Raw genomic sequence first — 15625 nt, 5'->3', positions numbered from 1 at the left:
TGTATCTCCCAATGCTATCCCACTGACCATTGAGCTGAAGTATAATCGTTAATTTTGACATTATGTTGCGAAATTCAATTCAATTGTAGCTAATTGTTTGCAAATATTTTCTTCAACACATTTGTTTATAGAAAACGAGAGAAAATCAGAGAATAGAAGGATACTACAAATATGTTGCCTTGATTATTGTGCGATGATGCGTAATAGAAGGATTCTACAAATATGTTGCCTTGATTATGGTGCGATGATTGCGTCAGTAAAATATCTAATTGAAATATAAGCGATCCCAAAATCCTGCGTCTAAATAAGGAAGACTATCGCAGAAAGGAGACTAGTTTAAACAAATATATATTTTTTGTAGTTAAAATGTGTTTATGTCGGGTAAATATCTAAACTTGGACATTTTTAGTAATATAATTTCAAATAGCTTACATGAACGAAAAAAATCCTTAAAAAAAAAAGAAAAGAAAAGGCGAAGGAGTGGAAAGTGGGCCTACAGAACGTCCTAGAGTTTGCCATTCGTCAACGTAGATTTCCTAGTGTCGGTCTGCTCTCCCTTATCTTTTTTTTTATCTGCTTTGACCCTTTACTTTTCTTCTTTTTCCAACTGCTTTGAGATGCAAAAGAAAATTTCGAGCCTGAAAAAATGATGTCTTGTAATTACAGCTCTGTTTACTCTTTCTCTTCTATATCTCCTTCCTCTAAATCTGCTTTTACTTCTCCCTCTAACTTTAATGTCAACCCCAGAATCTGTTGCTCTGCTGGAGGTAACATTCTTTACACTGTACAGATATTAATTTCATTTCTGCATTTCCAGTTTTGTTTAATCCGATAGCTTATTATGATTAATTATTGACTCAGTTTTTTTCGGCTAAGATCCAGTCTTTGTTATGCAATTAGTATGTCTTCACATTCACAGTTATGCAATGGCTGCTGTCTTAAAACTTGATTTTGGTCAATTATGTAAGCCTCAAGGACCCCAATTTAGTCTTCATTAAAATTACCCTACCAATTCATCTTAGTAGTAGTATTTTGCAATTTCAATCCAAGCATGTATAATTTCATCTATTATACAGTTAGCTTTTATCTGAAATTTCCATATACATCCCCTGACCGATTAGAGTTAGAGCTATTTATTCCCACATTTTTTATGCAATTGTACCTTCAACTTCTTAAGTTGGTTGAATTTTCATATTGATTTTAACTTCCAGGAACTGTTGCGGAACCAAAAGCTATAAGTGCAACAGAACCTTTGTTGCTTGATGCTGTACGGGGTAAAGAAGTAGAAAGGCCTCCAGTTTGGCTTATGAGACAAGCAGGGAGGTATATGAAGGCAGGTTTATAGGTTCATATTTTCAACTTCATTTTAGGTGCTTCTCAATTCCAACATGCTTCTCCTTCCAAATTTGATTATTCGTAAAGATTTATAAGGCATAGTGCATACTCGAACTTTTGCGTCTGTCTTTTTTTCCTTTTGGGGATTTCCATTGTGTTGCCTTTTTTATCACTAAAAATCCTATCTAAAAGATTTCTACCTACATCCCATGAGTGTCAACAGATTCATGTTATGGGTCCATTATAGTTAGCTGCTTGTATGAGAAAAGAATAGTTGATTCTTCATGCTTTCTTTGGGAATTAGAGAACGAGAGGTCCAGTGGAAATTTTTAATTCTACTCAATCATTTACGCCTCATTCCCAAATTAGTTGAAGTCGAGTCATTTGTATCCCTTCTGCTCTATTTAGGATATTTCATTCGAATAATAAATAATTTAAGACAAATAACAAATTAGGGGTTCTCTAAAACTAGACGTTCTTTGAAACCTTACACTTAGGTCTACATGAATAACAACAATAACTATTATGTAAATCTCAACTTACATGAACAACAACAAGAAGAATGACTACGCTTGACTCTTAGCTCTACATGAACAAGCAAGTTTTTTAACCAGAAGGAAAAGACTTCTTAATGTATGCGTGTTGGTATCACCTATATGGATCTTTTGCTTTCATTGTATTATGTTCTTTGTAAGTTCACATTGGTCCTAAGAAATTGTAGGTCTTTTGCAATAGCTTCTTGCCAAGTGATTTTGTGTCTACCTTGTTCTTATCACCTTCAATCATTATATTGTTACACCTTAGGGCATCAGCATATAGAAGTCTACATATGACATGTGCACACCATCTCAAGCGATATTTTCTCATTTTACCCTCTGTGTCTGCTACTTTGCACCTTCTGTTAGAGAGTAAAAGAACAAAATGGGACTTAGGAGATCATTTTTTTGATGCTTTGTTGAACTTGTTCTAGGAGAAGTGAGTAATATCAGAAAGGACCTACTTGGATTTCTATGGACCATAAAGCCATAAAGCTTGACAATTTTCAAATTCCTAGTTTTGCTTCCTTAGGTTAATTTAGTATTACGTTTTTGTGTTGCCATCATGATTCTGACTTATATTATTTCCTTTTAACTTTTTTTTGTTCTGTCTAATTACTCTGCATTATTTTAAATTTTTTATAGAGCTATCAACTCCTCTGCGAGAAGTATCCATCATTCCGTGATAGATCAGAGAATGTTGATCTTGTGGTAGAAATTTCCCTACAACCCTGGAAAGTATTCAGGCCTGATGGGGTAAGATTCCTTACTAGTGTCCTACTTTAGCATGTCTTTGATAGAATATATGTATGCATCATTAGGTATTGCAGTCTTTTCTTCAATAAGCAGAATCACCATCTTTAGACGTTTTTTGTTCCCAAATTAGTATTTTCATTTTTATTATGCTTAATGGTTTGATTTGATTGTTTCTTTCATGGTATTATTGTGGCAGGTCATTTTATTTTCAGACATTCTTACTCCTCTTTCTGGGATGAATATCCCTTTCGACATTATAAAGGGGAAGGGTCCTGTCATATTTGATCCCCTGGGAACAGCTGCTGATGTTGAGAAAGTTAGAGAATTCATTCCTGAAGAATCAGTTCCATATGTTGGAGAAGCATTAACAATTTTGCGGAAAGAGGTACTTCGTCACATTTCTTTTGTATCTTTAGGAGATCATCTGGCAGGAATGACTATTCTGCCCCTTCACGTTAAAATCTTTTCCAAGTATACCTGAGGCAGATTTTGCTATTACATGGAGTTATTTTGTTATCCTCGAAGGAGAATATCCCATTTTTCCTTCTGAAAAAATACCTGGTGCTCTTTATAGCAGGATACCGTTGAACTAGAGGAACTATATACATTACTGTACAAATGATTATTTATTATTTTCTGTTCACTTAACAGTAAGGAGAATTCATATGCATTATGTATATATAACATATGATCAGTGGACTGAACAATTGAGCTTTTATGCTCATCTCATTGCTTTTGTATCATATGAAACCCTAGGCCCTAATATCACCAGCCAAAAGTTTGTAAAGATATACTAAAACAACTCTAGGACTTGGCTTAAAATCAGTTACACTAATTATAGTCTGCTATCTCTTAGCTGTCATTGTCACGTCGTGCCCTATTATGGTGATTTAATTAGAAATTGCTTTTGCATGTCTAGGTCAATAATCAAGCAGCAGTTCTTGGTTTCGTTGGGGCACCTTTTACCCTGGCGTCATATGTGGTTGAAGGTGGTTCCTCTAAGAACTTCACAAAGATAAAGAGATTAGCTTTTGCAGAGCCCAAGGTAACTTACAATTGCTATTACTAATTTTCACTAAAACAAAGTGTGTACATCGTGAATCCGCAATACTTGATTTTTGAAGAAGCCTGCAGTCACATACACTTATAACTATAGCTTGTTACTGTAGTTTATGTTTTGTATCCTGAACTTCTATCGAACTTCACCATCCATTGAGATTATTTAGCAAGAGATTTCAGCTTAAATTCCCCTTTTGTCTAGCTTCTAGAGCAACATTTATTAGGGATTGTTGAGCCCTTGATTTGTGGATGCTGATCAGTTGTTGTAAGGGAACAGGACGTGGTAGATATTTGGAGGCCACATGAGTAATTTGATGTTCGATTAGAAAAGCATCTCTAATATACTACTGCCTGATATTATTATGCGTATAGATCATAAGGATCTGATGTTTTAAAGACCACACCATTTTCTGTGGAGAAAATCAGAAAACTGTGAAACCTAAAATTCTTTTTCGAGTACCAGAAATGACATTAATTTTTTCATTAGTAGGCACGTCACTTGATTTTTGAGCCTAGTACCTTCCTTTTTTGGGTTTGCGTTTTCTTGGGAAGGGAAGGTCTAGTGTTTGTCAATTAACACCGGGAAGGAGTCTTGTGTTTATTTAGTTCTAATATCAGAGCTAAATTGTTGTGCGTTTTTCCCTCATGTATTTTTCGCCTGAACTAATCGAAGTTTAGACAGCTGCCATTCGGCCTCCTAAGGTTTGATAATACGTGCATCATTCATACTCTTTTTTCCTTTTATGAGTATTTTTGTTAATCATACGCTTGTTGAAACTGTTAGTGGCCTGAATTGTACTCTTCTAGACTTGAGCCTAGTTATTATGTATATGAAGGTATTAAGTTTTACAGAATTTGTATTTTGATTCCTAGATATGACAATACTTGCCACCCAAAGGAAATTTGGAAAAAAGAAAAGGTCTAAGCCTTGAAGTGTTAGGAAAAATCTTTCAGATTGAAGTACCTTAGGTTCGTTGCTTGATGTTATCAGAAAAGAAAGGGTTGGATTTGATGTTCATAGAAGATGTAAAGCGAGGGATAAAATGAGAGGGAAACTGAGAGAGAAATGCATTAAGATTGATTCATAAGGGAGAAGTGCAGTTTTAAGTGTAGGCTGAGATCACATCTCTTTACTTTGCCTATTGACCCATGCAGAACAAGTTTGTGAAGGTGAAAAGAAGTTTCATTATTGCCATTTGCTTCATTTCTTTTCTTTTCTGTTAGGAATCAATGACAACAATACCTCTAGATCTTTACCACTAAGGCACGCCCACCTTTCCAAATCTGAGGGATCGGTATGCATATTTCTAGATACCTTGCTGTTTAGGGAAATTTGGAATTTGCTCTTGAAAATTGGTTTAGCATGTTCATATAGCCAGGGGAGGATCTACGTAGAGGAGATGGGGTGGTACGCCACCCGGACGCTCGGGTAGAATTTCTTGTATATTCTGGTATTTTACGAAAATATGGTTATTATGCAAAGAGTGGCACCCCGAATCACAAAGTGACCGTAGGTGCCATGGTAAGATAGCCGCTTTCCACATACAAGACCCGCGATCGAAGCTATTGATGGGCAATGGAATTTAGCTTTTCCCTCTCGGCCTTAGTCGTTCCCTTTTCCATTTGTTAATCTTTCTTCTCTTTTTCTTAAATTCTTGTAATTTTGTTCATCTTTGTCTTTCCTCTCATTGTACAGCCCCATTTTTACTATATATTAAACATTTGCTTTCTTTTGCTTTTTCTAGATCTAAAATATTTTTTATTTAAATATAATTTTAATTATTTTCTTCTGTTATCCATATACTGTTGTTTTCCCTTTGATTTTGAATAAAAGGACCAAATGTTTTTAGTTTAGTTATCATGTATCTTATAAAGTAAATCGAATTAATTCAAAACAAAATCGAATAAAAAATAGAAAATTTGCAAAATATACAGCCTAATTTAATCTCCTTGACTAGTGGTAAATTTTAATTAAATATAGTGGCACCCGTAGTCATCGAATCGTGGATCCGCCTCTGCATATAGCTCTGCCTCAATCTGGCCCCCTCCCCTGGACTAGGAACAAAAATAGAGAGAGTGCTGAAATGGTGACAAGCCTTTTCTTCATGCTTCATAATGTTAGCTCAATTATTTGGAAGTGCTATTAAGGTGAAAATAGTACATTCCTCTTCTATACTGATGATATATGTAAAAAAAACCAAATTTATTCAACGTCATATTATATCCTTATAGGGAAGTATCAACTGGAAATATGACGAATGAACGTCTATTGGTAGGACCAAAATTGATTACTTGTATTGTATCATGTTTTGATATTTAAAGACAGAGCATTTTGGCAGTAGCTTATTGATGTTAAAATGTTGTCAATTATTGTTGCTACTTTAGGTCCTGCATGCTCTCCTTCAAAAGTTTGCGACCTCTATGGCTAAATATATCCGTTACCAAGCAGACAGTGGAGCTCAAGCAGTTCAGATCTTTGATTCATGGGCCACTGAGCTAAGCCCAGTCGATTTTGAAGAGTTTAGTCTGCCTTATTTAAAACAGATAGTGGAGTCAGTGAAACTAACCCATCCTGATCTCCCACTGATTCTTTATGCAAGTGGATCTGGTGGCTTGCTTGAGAGACTACCATTGACAGGTGTAGATGTAGTAAGCTTGGATTGGACAGTGGATATGGCCGATGGAAGGAGACGACTCGGTCCTAATATTGCCGTACAAGGTAATGTGGATCCTGGTGTCCTTTTTGGCTCAAAGGAATTTATCACCAATCGAATAAATGATACTGTCAAGAAAGCTGGTAAAGAGAAACATATTTTGAACCTTGGACATGGCATCAAAGTAGGCACACCAGAGGAAAATGTTGCTCACTTCTTTGAGATTGCTAAAGGACTTAGGTATTAGAAGTCAATTAGGTGGTCATCAATCTTAACTTGTTCCTAATTTGACACGAGCATTTCCATTTTCTTTTTCTTCGTTTTTCTCATTTGTCATTCTGTATTAAAGCTTATGTGAACAAAGAAAGGAGACACTTCAAAAGCATTTTTGCTGAAATAAAGTCTGTTTACTCTTACTTGAGACTGAAGTTAAAGCTAGGTACTTAGTAACTGAGCTTAAACATTGAAAACAAAATGTTGAAATTCTGATAGTTGAACTGCCTTCACAAGTAGGTATCTAATTCTTTATTTTTTGGTTGCTGCTGCTTTTTTAAACTCTTCCCCCCTGTGATTTGCTTTCCAGCTGCCACGCATCTCTTTAGGATGGGGATAAAATGGTTAAGTACTAGTAGAATATAAATATCATAAGGGGCTATTATGTTGTCTTTTACAAAACGAGTAAGCTAAGTATTGGCCAACGGTCATTAGAATTTAGAAGTTTATTCTTCACACTTAGAATAATGGAGCTGTTAGGTGTTTCTGGGGTACCAGACAGGTGGTGGGCTAAAACAGATGGTAGGAGTTGTGCACTAGTCAACTTTTTTTGAAGATAACTAAGTAGTTTTTGTGACTACAATCACATCAAGGACAGACAAGAGTTTGAAGATGAACAATCTGTCAAGTAGTTATGACCAATAGAAGACCCTTCTTTTTCTTTAAAATTGGCTTCCTTTTTGTTTTATTTTTTATTTTATTGAATTCTTCATTTATTTGGGGTCAAATGGTGAACAGAAAATGGCCCCCCTTACCAAATTTCCACCAACCCATGGCCACACCAATACATAAAATAAAGAGGAGCAAAGCAAATTATTCGTGCTTATGATGCAGTCGTTTAGTTGTTAAATGAAAATGCACTCATTTCTAAAGATGCCTTATAAAATATTAACTAGGTATAAGATTACATAAACGGGCCAAAATTCTTTCTTTGCTACTATTTCTTTTTTTAAAAAAAATTGTAGGAATGGGTGTGGACCAGTGTATAATGGAGAAGGAAGAAGGAAGATTAAAAAGGGGAAGTGCTGCTGCCTGTGAGAATCTAACTCTGGATCACAATTCTACTGTTTTTTTTAATATGAATCGGAACGACAAAGAGTTAAATCTCAAGATTGTGGCAGCAAGATCAGTTTTTAAAATACCCTCTATTTACGTAGTCTTCGATCACAATTCTACTAGGTTATAAATAAGTGGTGCAAGGTAATCAAAAATTAAAATGTTGCATCGAGAATTCCCCACTTGTTGTATCACATTAAATGTGTCTGTATTTAATGTAAAATCAGGATCAATCAACAAATTCTGAATTTCTGATCATGACACATTACAATGGGGACTACTAACATAATTGATGACCAGTTATTACTTGCCTCGTGGATTTTCGAAGCAGTATTTAGGTGTAAAGACTCGCTGCTTAAATTAAAAATAACCGAAAATGCATCATTTATGTATAATAATATAGTTATATCAGTGTGAATTAGTATATAATCTACGTATATTGATTTTAAAAAATAAACAGTGAATCTGACCGGCTATTCGCGGGAAGATACCTTTTGGGGTTTGGGGATACCTCTCCAGAAATGATCCTGCCAAGATACAGAGATGTCGATATCTAATCTTTTATGTGGTCTATAATGCAACTTTAAAAAATCATAGAGTCATCGAACAAAATTTGAGGTTGTGATAATCATGGCTTGTATTATATTGTATCTTTTTTCTTCTATCATTCAATTCGTAGAAACATCTTAATTTTGATTCAACTATGAGTTGGACTTTGTCTTTTGAACTTCTCAATTTTCTTCTTTTTTTGTCTTCTTCAGCTGTAGTTGATTGGCTAAAAAATTACTCCAATAAGGTTACCGTGCCGTACTATTATATGGTTTAATGCAATATGAAAATTTAGAAAAATAAAAAAAGAAAAGTATGACTTAGGATAATCGTTTTGAAGCTTTCATATAAAAAGTAAATCGTGGCCCAGAAATAAACATTTTAAATCTCTCATCTTCCCCAATAAGCTGTTCAATATTCCTACCTACTTTTGCACAAAAAAATTGAAAGAAGATTTGTCTGTAATATTCTTTTCCTTCTAGGCGCCTAAGGAATAAATTATAGATGCCATGGACTCTAAAGGGTAATTTTGGTAAAGAAGAAATATTAATTTTAGTACTTATACAATATTTAGTTTTTGGTATAAATCCTACATAATTAATATAATCCCTATGTAACTAATATAACATCGAATTTCGGTATTAAAAATCGTATAAGTTAGCAAAATCTAATATCAAAAATCAAATGCCAAATTGCAAAACTCTAATATACAACAACAACAACAAAAAGAATATATTCAATGTGATCCCACAAATGAGGTATGGGGAGGGTACACAAACCTTACCCTTACCTTGTGTGAGGTCGAGAGACTGTTTCTGATAAAAGCGTTTTTAAAACAGGTTTGAAAAATACAAGAACAAAGACGCTATGATGAAAATATTGAAGAAAGAAAAAAGTATTAGTAACGAAAATAGTAAGATAACAAATCAAAGGAAACAATAATAGTAATAGAATTGAATAATAATAATAATAATAATAAGGAGAAGATGGAGCAAATAAGGTGCTCTAAGCTAGAACCATGGCTTCCCTCAGAAAAGAAAAAAATCGTTCGAATACCTGCTAATCTTCTACCCTAATCCTCGACCTCCATACTCTCTTATATACGATCATATCCTCGGTCAACTGAATACGTGTCATGTCATGTCTAATCACCTCTTCTCAATTCTTCTTCGGTTCTCTACCTCTATTTAGACCTATCACTGCAACCTCTCGCACCTCCTAACTGAGTATTAGTGCATTAGCTAATATTATATCGAATATAACTTTTATATATATATATATATATATATATATATATATATATATATATATATATATATATATTACCCATATATATAGTTGAATTTATACGTGATTTATAGACAAGTGAATTAATTTGATCCAAAAATAATAGATGAATTAAATCGAGATATAAAACTTAGCCTTAAAATCGAAATATACGACATATATATTGATTCCGGGCGCAGAGCTAACGAGAGCAATAAGAACAATACATATAAGCAAGAAAGTAAAATGTTATTGAGCTTTTGATAGAATATAGTGTATGCTTGCCAGAAAATTCGTGTCCTTTATAATGATAGTATAACTCACTATTTATAGCTGCACCTAGGGAACAAGGTCTTAGTATTAAGCTCCTATTTAATGACAATTATGAGGGCCATTGAAGGATGTGTAACGGTGGGCAATGAATGCCATATTCTCTGTAACGAATCATGCACTTAATGTTGCATAATATTCTTCATTGAATGCTACCGGATGACGGCATTAATTTTGCCGTTATGAGTATTATTTTCTTCGGTGACAAGCGAGATTATTGCCTTCGGATTTAGCTATCTTCTGCCTTCGATTCCACGTATCGCTTTCTCCTACGATAATTAAATATGAACTTATTTTACTCCGTACATATATGTGTATTAGACGTGATAGAATATGAAATATGGATATAAGTATCATCAATACGTGGTAAGATTAAATACTCCTATTTGACAATTCATGAATAAAATAGTCATAAATTAGACAATTCTTGCTTGACAATCTATGTATTATTCATCGCATAATAATTTATATGGTTATTTATTACTATATGACAATCCTTGCATTATTATATATTGTATAAATAATTCATGCATTATAGTTCCCTCATATTTAAACCATAAACCAAACGTATCTCTAAATATACTTAATTCTCTCTTTCATCAAGCGGTCCACCACGTGTCAAGGTAGAGTTGCACTATTTTGGCCGATTGCAGAAGCTTACCTACCTTTTACTTGCAGACAATTACTATTAACATAACAAATTTAACATTACAACAATTGTATTAAGACAACAGCTTTGTGCGTTTCCTACAAAAATACAGATTCACGAAATTACACATTTACGACCAGAGCTTGTTTTTTTCTCTATTTCTCTACCCTCTTAGCTTCGGATCTTCCGAAGTTGTATTCTCCTACAAGGTTTCTCTTTCGTTAAACCATTTCAGGTTTCTTCTTCTTTTCCTCTTTCTTGGTAATTTAGATCCATTTTCAAATATTTTCTTGTGGATTATTAATTGCATTTTCTGATGATTGGTAGAGAATTCAATAAATTCTGTACATTTATTAGAAAAAATGTTGTGTCTTGGGTATATGATGTGTGAATGTTTCACCTTGTATTCTTGAATTTACAACTATTTAGCATTTACCATTTGTTCATATTTTTCCTTTTCTTTTTGTTGGCCCCGGGTTTTGTGGGTGAGATGGTATGGGGAAGAAATAATTCTGTTGAGGTCTGACGTCTGAATGATTTTCCTTTTTGTTTGAATGTGCTCATGCCAATTTCGGTTCTGGATTTGATCTGAAAAGCGTTAGTCGTATCTCATCAGCTCATTTTTTTGATTTTATATTTAATATATCATGTTTCTTCTACATACTGTATTTCTTTTCTTTCATATTTTGTTAAAAATAAAAGAACCCCTTTCTGGTACAGAAGGGGGCCGGGATTAAATTGGTTTTTCTTTTTTTGCTCCTTTCCTAATCAGTATGCTGGTCTAGGTAGGATCAAAATATAAAGAATCTAATTTTACTATTTTAGATTAAGAAATAGATCTTGCCTTATGATATGACTAAACCTAGCTAAATAATTTATCTTGGTGAGTCATATTCTGGCCTTGTGATAGAACAACTTCTTCAGCTTGAATTTTGTGGTCACGTAAATGGAAGTACAGTACTCCCTCTGTTCCAATTTTTTTGAACGTGTTTGACTGGGCACGGAGTTTAAGAAAAAATGAACGACTTTTGAAATTTGTGGTCCTAAACAAGTCAAAAAGGGTCCAGAGTATTTCTGTGGTTATAAAAGCTTCTCATTAACGGTAGAATTGAAAGTTTAAGCTAAATTGTTTTCAAATTTAGAAAGGGGGTCATTCTTTTTGGAATGGACCAAAAAGTAAATAGGTTTACTAAAACTGGAACGGAGGGAGTAGTATTTATCTTTAATATAAACCTTTTAGCTGCATTTGTGTTCTTGTGGTACAAGGGTGTCATAGTTGAAAAGTTATGTATTCAGATCTTGATATCATCTTTATTTTTTTCTTTTCTGTAATGGATATAATTGTCTTTTGCTACTGGCTCTTCAGAATGATTTCATGTTTAATGTACAGCCACTTGTAATTTGGGCTTCTTTTTCTTATATATCTCCAATTTTCCCTTTTATGTTTAAGTTAACAAATTATTTAGCTCATATTGAAACGTTCTAAGATCTGATGTTCTTTTTCTTACCTTGTGATTTTTCAGAGATTTTGCGACATATCACTGAAAGCAAATATATTTGGGATGCAGAAAGATGGGGTTGAACGACACCTCTTGGTTCTTAGACGCCTCTGATTTTCCGTCTGCATTGGGGTTATTCTGTTTTCTCCATAATGATTTCAAATTTGCAGCTCATACGGCATTTAAGTTCTCGTGCCAGATGCACAATGAAGCCACGGTGCTTAAGCATCCAGTAGTCGTGCTGAAGCACGGCCTTGTTGCAGACGGTTGAATGCCGAAACAAGGCCTCCTGCTCGTGAAAAAAACGAAGTAATCATATCAGCAGGAGAAGAATTATTTATAGTTTAAGGTAGGATTGTTAGTTGAAAATGGAGAAGAAAGGAAATGTATTGATGCAGAAATATGAATTGGGGAGATTATTAGGTCAAGGCAACTTTGCTAAGGTTTATTATGGAAGGAATCTGAAAACTGGACAGGGTGTAGCTATCAAGGTAATTGATAAAGAGAAGGTTCTAAAGGCTGGATTGATAGAACAGACCAAACGAGAGATATCTATTATGGCACTGGTCAAACACCCACATGTTTTGCAGCTATACGAGGTCATGGCAACTAAGTCTAAGATTTACTTTGTGATCGAACATGCCAAAGGCGGGGAGCTTTTTAACAAGCTGGCAAAGGGGAGGCTCAAGGAAGATGTTGCTAGAAAGTTCTTTCAGCAACTGATCGCCGCTGTTGAATTTTGCCACAGCCGAGATGTTTATCACCGTGATCTCAAACCGGAAAATCTCCTGCTGGATGAGAATGGAAACCTAAAGGTCTCAGACTTTGGATTGAGTGCATTGGCTGAGTCTAAGAGGCAAGATGGCTTACTCCACACAACGTGCGGTACGCCAGCATATGTTGCGCCCGAGGTGATTGGTAGAAAAGGATATGATGGTGCCAAAGCTGACATCTGGTCTTGTGGGGTGATCTTATTTGTCTTGTTGGCTGGTTATCTTCCATTCCATGACTCAAATCTTATGAATATGTATAGGAAGATAAGCAGGGCAGAATACAAATGCCCTAATTGGTTCCCACTAGAAGTGCGTAAACTTCTCTCTAGGATCCTTGACCCAAACCCTCATACAAGGATTTCAATAGCCAAAATTAAGGAAAGCTCCTGGTTTAAGAAAGGGTTGGAATCCAGGCATGTGAGAACCAAACTAGTACAGAACCAAAATGTTAATGCAGATGGCAATGTTGTTTGCAGTTGGAGTTTGGAGAACAGCATCTCTTCCTCTGACACAAAGCTAGAGTTAGCAAAACCTATGAATCTTAATGCATTTGATATCATCTCTCTTTCAAGTGGTTTTGACTTGTCTGGTCTATTTATAAGAAATTATCAAAAGGAGGAACTGCAATTCACATCGGTGAAGCCTGCTGCGGTCATCATATCCAAGCTTGAGGAAGTTGGCAGGAATCTGAACCTAGAAATAAAGAAAAAAGAAGGTGGATTTTTGAGATTAGAGGGATCAAAATATGGAACTCTATGCATTGATGTGCAAATATTTGAAGTTACTGACTCCTATTACTTGGTTGAGCTGAGAAGGTCAGGTGGTGATGCGATCGAGTACCAAAATATGTTGACACAATCTATTAGACCAGCACTTGAGGAAATTGTTTGGGCGTGGCAAGGTGTGCAATCTCATCATTAGTTAGTAGAATCACTAAAAAAGAGCTTCTTATTTCCAGATGCTCACTCTGTCAGTTTATCTTACTTTTGTATTAAGTAGTATCTAAGCTAATCCTGATTCTGCCTGTTTGGTTTGCTAGTACTAATTGTCATTTTTCACTATGTATCTGCCTGTTTTCAGCACCTATATATCCAAGAAAGCATATTACTGCAAACTTCAAATTGTTTTCCTGGTCGACGATTATTTTGTTGTTTCAGCTCATATATATTCTGCCTTATGCAATCCAAGAAATTCTGCAAGTATTGTTTTGGCCCATGATCTACTAGCCAAGACATCATAGTATAGTTAATGCTTTGGTCCATGATTTAGTGGTTGGAGCTTTTTGATTTAACTTTAACATGATACAAGTATTGTTTAGTTGGTTCTCTTGCTTTCAGAATTTTTTCACAGAAAGAGAAACAAAACTTGAATTATGTTCTATGTTTATTTCTGGACTAATAAGATGGTGATATATGAAGTTCCTTCTTTTTTCTTGTGCATCCAACTTGCTTGTTTTCCCTCCTTTCTAACATTTCAATTTTTTTAGCTTACGTAAAAGTGCAAAATTCATTACTATTTATGAACTAATGCCAATAGATAATACAAATAAAGAGAGAGATTTCGAAATGGTGCACTGTTTCAAATCCAAACTCTGGTAGTTCATGTACATGTATTTAATTATACCTGTAGTTTATTTGTAAATTTTAGAGCTTTGGATCTTGGAGCTTTTCTGTGTTAATTCGTATCTACTTATGAGGTTTGAATTCTGTCCCGTTTGGAAAAGAAGAAGAAGAAGAATTCCATTTTTTGTGGGATTGGCTTTCCATATCTGTGAAGATTCATTATACATAGCAGACAAAGAAAAAAGAAAAAGGAAGGAGCAGAATAGATGAAAATGAAAAACAGCTGAAAAAATAGGAACGTATATGAATGATTAATTATATGGCAAGATGCAGTACGAAAGGTCAATTGAGTCAATAAAATAAATAAAGCAAAATGTTTTTTCTTATATTTAATGTAAAACATTCGCAATATAATATATTGTTTTAGCAATATAAAATATAAAATTAATGTGACAGTCATATGAATATATATGAGTCAATGAAAGTGTTGATGGGAAATTAAATAAGCTTGCAATATGGCACTAGAGGGGGAAGAATGAGGAAAGAATATGACGTATTTACTCGCAATCATTTAGGGATTACAACAAAATTATTAACAAGATACCAAGTGAACAAATCCAGTGGTTCATTGTATTTTTCTTATGATGAACTTACTCTTATGGACATCTATGTCGGCCATACTTTTTCGACAATAATTTTAATTTTCTTTTTTGGGTCACGATGGGATATCTAAACAAACTCTCCAGTCTCCACTTATGGAAGGTTCAGGTGGAAAAAAGTTTTTCGAAACCAAGTGTTTATATCAAATAATACTATTTTATTATATTTAAGTCATAAATTAATGTGAGAATGAATATCAATTAATGATGATTTTCTAATAAATATATTTTTAAAGATATGTGTCATGTATTTATATATTGGATCGGTAAATTTTACCCGTCCAGAGATAACTGATAAGTGATAAATGGCAGTGTCTTCGTGCTGGCTCAAGTTTGAAGAATAAATGTGTTTACCCCAAAAATGGATAGAGTTGAATTTATACGTAGTTCTAAGGATACGTGGTATAACTTGGCACAAATCGAAAAGTAAGTAGAAATATATTGAGTATTGACTGTATAAAGAATGAAATACAAACCAAACTGAGTGGAAAACGGTTTATGAACAAGCAAGAAGAATCAATATACAAAACCCAAAAAGGATAATCTCTATATGAATATCAATATGTTTTTCTCTGTGAATATCAATAATATGAGAGTGTATGAATACCTTAATCTTCGATGCTTTACAGAAATAGAAGCTATCCCTCTTATATTGGAGAAATCCTACTT

At 34.3% G+C, this 15625-nt stretch overlaps 2 protein-coding genes across 4 annotated transcripts; both read left to right on the top strand.

Annotated features, from left to right (window-relative positions):
* Positions 1-543: 543 nt before the first annotated feature.
* Positions 544-6756, top strand: LOC107829118 (uroporphyrinogen decarboxylase, chloroplastic-like). The gene is made up of 6 exons (XM_016656556.2): positions 544-767; positions 1212-1333; positions 2517-2627; positions 2824-3012; positions 3547-3672; positions 6072-6756. The coding sequence occupies exons 1-6, from the start codon at positions 647-649 to the stop codon at positions 6585-6587; spliced, it is 1185 nt and encodes a 394-aa protein (XP_016512042.1). The 5' UTR covers positions 544-646; the 3' UTR covers positions 6588-6756.
* A 3694-nt stretch (positions 6757-10450) lies between these two features.
* Positions 10451-13849, top strand: LOC107829119 (CBL-interacting protein kinase 18). Of its 3 annotated transcripts, none has more exons than XM_016656557.2 (2): positions 10451-10698; positions 11987-13849. In XM_016656557.2, exon 2 carries the CDS (start codon positions 12331-12333, stop codon positions 13654-13656), a length of 1326 nt encoding a protein of 441 aa, XP_016512043.2. In that variant the 5' UTR covers positions 10451-10698; positions 11987-12330; the 3' UTR covers positions 13657-13849. The 3 variants fall into 3 exon arrangements, with proteins under 3 accessions (XP_016512043.2, XP_016512044.2, XP_075108237.1); XM_016656558.2 differs by having other exon boundaries at positions 10504-10724; XM_075252136.1 differs by lacking the exon at positions 10451-10698 and adding an exon at positions 11226-11248.
* The last annotated feature ends 1776 nt before the right edge of the window (positions 13850-15625 follow it).

Source organism: Nicotiana tabacum, chromosome 4, assembly GCF_000715075.1.
Source record: "Nicotiana tabacum cultivar K326 chromosome 4, ASM71507v2, whole genome shotgun sequence".
Lineage (NCBI taxonomy): Eukaryota > Viridiplantae > Streptophyta > Magnoliopsida > Solanales > Solanaceae > Nicotiana > Nicotiana tabacum.
The sequence above is the reverse complement of the archived record's forward strand: the minus strand, read 5'-3'. Positions and strand labels throughout refer to the sequence as shown.